At 42.2% G+C, this 5,355-nt stretch overlaps 1 protein-coding gene across 1 annotated transcript; it reads left to right on the top strand.

The window, feature by feature from the left end:
- The first annotated feature begins 2,429 nt into the window (after positions 1–2,429).
- LOC122128570 (GTPase IMAP family member 9-like) lies at positions 2,430–3,035 on the top strand. The gene has a single exon (XM_042702807.1). It carries the CDS (start codon positions 2,430–2,432, stop codon positions 3,033–3,035), a length of 606 nt encoding a protein of 201 aa, XP_042558741.1.
- Positions 3,036–5,355: the final 2,320 nt, after the last annotated feature.

The raw sequence follows: 5,355 nt of genomic DNA, 5'->3' as shown, positions 1-5,355 counted from the left end.
CTCAGGATTGCTGCGCACATAAGTTATTTCGGGTGCATCAACTGTACTCAGTCTACCCTACCCAACGACTGACTACCATAGCCAAACGCGTGCAAAGTTAATAAAACGTTCCACGAAAGTTCTCCAGCGTTTAAATTAAACGTTGAAGAACGCTGATCTCCATGAGAACTTTTGTGCATGTTCAAAACTTTTTATTTGGACCAGCGTTCTCCTCCGATCACCGACGATTACAGCGTTCACCAGCTTTCACACAAAGCTCTTCTGGCGCAATACCAGCGACCATGCACGATTACCAACGTTTCCTCTAACATCATAGAACGTTGACCAGAACGTCATGGTGTGACGGGGCCTTAAGAACAGACAAGCACCCAGGAATGAATGGCCTCTTGGACTGATAACACAGGCCTTCCCTGGCAAGGACAGTAAAGTGCGCCAGGTCGAGGTGAAGACCATCAAACCAGGAGGGACTAGTCTCTTTCTTAGGCCAGTCACTGAAATAGTGCTCCTTCTACCTCCAGAGGCTCAGTAAATGAATTGTGTATTGACTTTTGTTGTGACGTGTATCCACGTCAGGTGGGGAGTGTTTTGTTACGATGTGTCTGTTTGGGAGGTGCAAGAATAGATGTTTTGTCACAATGTTTAACATTCTATTGTGTTTCCGTTATGGTTCGTGCATTTCAATAAGTGTTTTTATTTCAAGTTGTCATTATACAAATTAAGCCTTAACTGTTAATTCGCGTGACCCGTATATAACTAGAAATAAGACAAACGAACTAAACTCACGACACCGTTAATCAGCCAATTCAAGCGTATTATTTAATGTTTGTGTTATCTACAGCTAACCTGCATACATCTGGACCTTAACAAGGCATTGTTGGTATGTTTTATCCTTTGTTGTGAATTTTGTGAGATACAATATATGTTTATTTAGCCTATCGTAACTGTATGCAATGAGTATATGTTTATGCTAGAATTGATTTGTCTATGTCTTTTGTAAATTTCAGTTTTACACTTCCTATCTACTATCATTAAACCTGTGGACTACGTATATCTTCAGAGTCGTGATTTGTAGGAAGAGTTTAGCTGGCTGTCAGCGTAGAGCTTACCGAAGATGGCACAACTACACATAAGAGAAGTACTCCACATAAAACACAGTATATAGGATACAAATATATAAAGAATGTATAAAAAAATTTATATAAAAAAGTAAAGTAGAAGGTAAAATGCGAAATGCAGGGCAGTAGTGCAAAAGTGAATGTGCAATGTAATGTGTGTTAACGTAACACAGACTTGACGTGTGGGGGCGGGATAAGAGTCCAAGTCAGGTGGTGGTCCCGGGCCTTGTTAATAAGGCCAACTGCAGCCGCGAAGAAGCTGGTTTTGTGGCGAGAGGTTTTGCCGCAGCCTCCTGCCGGAGGGAAGGACCTTGAAGCGTTTGTGACCCGGGTGGGAGAGATCGGCCACAATCTTACCTGCCCGCCTCAGGGTCCTATAGGCGAACAGGTCCTGTAGAGATGGCAGATTGTAGCCAATCACCTTCTCAGCAGAACAGATGATACGCTGCAGTCTGCCTTTGTCGTTGGCAGTTGCAGCAGCGTACCAGATGGTGATGGAGGAGGTGAGGATGGACTTGATGATGCAGCTGTAGAAGTGCACAATCATTGTCTATGGCAGGTTGAACTTCTTCAGCTGCCGCAGGAAGTACATCCTCTGTTGAGCTCTTTTGGTGAGGGAGCTGATGTTCAGCTCCCACTTGAGATCCTGGGAGATGATGGTGCCCAGGAAGCGGAAGGACTCCGCAGTGTCGACTGGGGAGTCTCTCAGGGTGATGGGGGTGGGTGGGGCTGGGTTCCTTCTAAAGTCTACAACCATCTCCACTGTTTTCAGAACATTTAGCTCCAGGTTGTTCTGACCACACCAGGTCAATGGTCAATCTCCCACCTTTAAGCGGACTCATCCCCACAAGAGATGAGCCCAATGAGGGTGGTGTCGTCCGCAAACTTAAGGAATTTGACGGACTGGTCACTGGAGGTCACCATATTGCCTGGGCTAGAAAGTGGGCGGGACTATGTTCAGATTGGGCGCATATATATTAATGAGAAACCATAGTTACGACACAGTGGGGCATTGTTGGAATTGGCCCGTTTTACCACCCTTTTTTGTGGAATTTCCATATGAAGGACGAGGTTGAGATTCACGGTATGTCAGTTCCATGAACCAAACTCTCCTTATTTAACTATGTTAAGGTGAACTCAGTTTTCCATTCTATGGTACCTTTAACATCATATGTCAACAAGAAGCCATGTGATTATACAGTGAAAAGAAAAACAGTTTGGAGAACCTCTTTGAGGGAAGAAACATACAGTAATTAACATGTGGACATTAACATGTGGACTTGTTTTCTCCTACAGGTTTTCTGTTGCTTAAACATGGATCCAGATCTCACCATCGTCCTTCTGGGAAAAACTGGAGTCGGTAAAAGTGCTTCAGGAAACACCATTTTAGGACAAGCAGCGTTTGAGTCAAAGTCTTCTTTGCAACCAGTGACAACAAGAATCTTTGAGGTGACAGGGCAAGTGTTCTGGAAACAGATCTCAGTGATCGACACTCCAGGGATATTAGGATCAGAGGAGTTGATTAAAACCTACTGTCAGGAACTCCAGCAGTCCTACAGACCTCATCTGTTCCTGGTGGTGTTCAGCATCAGGTGGTTCAGTGAGGAGAACCAGAAGGCTGTGGAGGCAGCGGTCAGAGTCCTCGGGCCTCAGAGCTTCAGAAAGAGTTACCTGCTCTTCACAGGTGTGAATACTTTGAACGACAGACCACTGGATGATTGCATACGCGAAGGTGATGGAGGTCCACTTCAAAATGCTGTTGAAAGATTTGAAAGGAGGTATCACCAGTTCAACAATCAAAGTGCGGGACGAGAACAAGTTCGGGAACTGCTGGAGAAGTCAGGCCACCTTAGATCCCTTCAGCAACTCTCTTCACCAGGTACCAGGTTCACATACACCGTATTTTCAGATTCTCAGTGAGGCCATTATTGAGCTGACCTGCAAAGAGAAGCAGGGGCCAAATTCAGAAAACTTAAAGTTGCTCCTAACTGGCTGAGTCAGGACAAACTATTAGAACAATGTTTGTGTCAGTTCTGACTTTAAGTTTCCATTCAGAGAGGTGAATATCACTGTGCTCCTCAGGTAATTTAACTCCTAAAAGATACTGTGAGGTCAATTAGATTCAGAGCTCAGTCAGATCTGAACACACAGACATAAAATGCATACAGTTGGGGCGGTGCTAGGACTTGGAAACATTTAGGGCTAAGCCAGGGGTGTCAAACTCAAATACACAGAGGGCCAAAATTAAAAACTGCGTCAAAGTCGAGGGCCGGACAAATTCAATATTTATTGAAAAAAAAAGAGATATATTATATTTTTTCATATGAAAACATGAACTTAAGTTTAACATAGGCCTATTGAATCTGGGACAAGTAGCCTAAAGCTTAGGCCTATTAGTTATTGCCTATAAACACAGAGATCAAATTTTAAAATAAAATAAACATCAGTGGCATTCATTTCTTATGCCTCTATTTTCTGCACATCGCAGGCGCTCCATCTGTGGTCAGTCCAACAATTTTGTCCCAAAGCAGCCCCATTTCATTTACACATTTGGATACCTCTTCAAAGAGATATTTTCCCGTAGTTGTGCCATGCATTGATTTAAATCCCAAAAGTGAATCTATAACGCACAGAGTCGAGTCCACTCCACGGATGAAGATTGACCTTGATTAGTGATTTAATTGTTTCTTTTTGTTAATATTATGCCACTATTTTAGTATAAGCCTAAAAAAAGTTAATTAATACACATACCCTAGCGTTACTGTGCTGGGCTTTGCAACTAAATGCAGTCAGTCAGATGTTGGGAGTTAAATGCCTTGAGATGAGCAGTTGTTGACGCTAATTCATATTTATTTGAATTAAAGCTGAAAGTCTACACTTCAATCGCATCTTCATGAATTAATCGTGAATCCATTGTGCTGGTGTACAGAGGCTAAATTACAGAAATGGTCTCACTGTCCAAATACACATGGACCCTGTATGCTTAGTTTTTAGTGTGACTTCCACTTCCTGAGGTAAAATCATCTGTGATGTTCATCCAGAATAAACCTCCATAAACCTACTTAGAAATCAGAGAAAGACTCTACAGAGCTTGCCTGAGAATCGTCACATTTTTAAGTTGTATATACATCTGACAGGTCATGTGAAAATGATAAAAGGTAAGGTTACATGATAAGAACACAATAAAAAACACTGGCAAAAATGGTCAACTTTGCATGTGCTGTAGGCTTTATGGGTGAGATTCAGTTTCGTCGATCTCTATTCTGTGATTGGTTGATCAATACAACTCCTTTTCCCATGATGCATTTGTGGCAAAATGTATCACTTTGCAAAATTGAGCGAGTGTGTAAATTCAAAGTTGAGCACACATGGAACAGATATTTGTGCTCTCAAACCAAGTTTTTATTCGCAGGAGAAAAACGTTTTCTACAAAATATAATTTTTACAAAAAATATTTGTCTGTGCTCAGTAATAACACCATCACTGTGGCATTGTTGTGGCTCTACTTGCTGCACAGTCTCTGCTGCTTTCCACTTTCTCCCAGTCTTGACCGCAACTCCTGCCTCAACCACCTTTAGTAAAAGTGTCTCTCAACAGCTTTGTGAACAGTCTTCGGAAAAAACCTTTTAGAGATATTTTGGAGGACTGTTAGTGCTGAAATAAGATAATTTATTAATCCAGGCCCAGGTCTCTGTTTGAGAGAGCCTGCTGTTAGATCAATTCCTCTCAGTCAGTTTAGTGGAGTGATCACTGTCATTATAAAGAACCACATTTTAACACACAGTTAAGCACAATGAATTGATCACATAGTCATGTAGATGATGTTTTTGGTCTCGGTTGCTGTCAGTCTGGGTAAAAGCTGTTTGTTTTTATGAGAAGATCCTCATCATGGAAAGTAATGTTTTTGATCAAATTGTGTTCTGTCTTCTAACTTCAGTCAGTCAGGAGAGGAGGATCGTTCTTCTTGGTCGACCTGGAGGAGGTAGAAGTTGATCAGGAAACACCATCCTGGGATCTAAGAAGTTTAAATCAGACTGTGACTTTAATGCAGTCAACAAAGCGATTGTCTCTAAATCAGCAGAGGTAAAGGGTCGTCAGGTCACAGTGGTCGACACTCCAGGAATCACTGAGGCAGTCCTGACTCCTCAACAGCTGTACATCGAAATCATGAAGACTTTTGAACAGGCCAGTCCAGGACCTCATGCCTTTGTTATTGTGGTCAGATTAGGCAAAGTCAAAG

The sequence above is a fragment of the Clupea harengus genome, chromosome 20 (assembly GCF_900700415.2).
Source record: "Clupea harengus chromosome 20, Ch_v2.0.2, whole genome shotgun sequence".
Taxonomy (NCBI): domain Eukaryota; kingdom Metazoa; phylum Chordata; class Actinopteri; order Clupeiformes; family Clupeidae; genus Clupea; species Clupea harengus.
The sequence above is the reverse complement of the archived record's forward strand: the minus strand, read 5'-3'. Positions and strand labels throughout refer to the sequence as shown.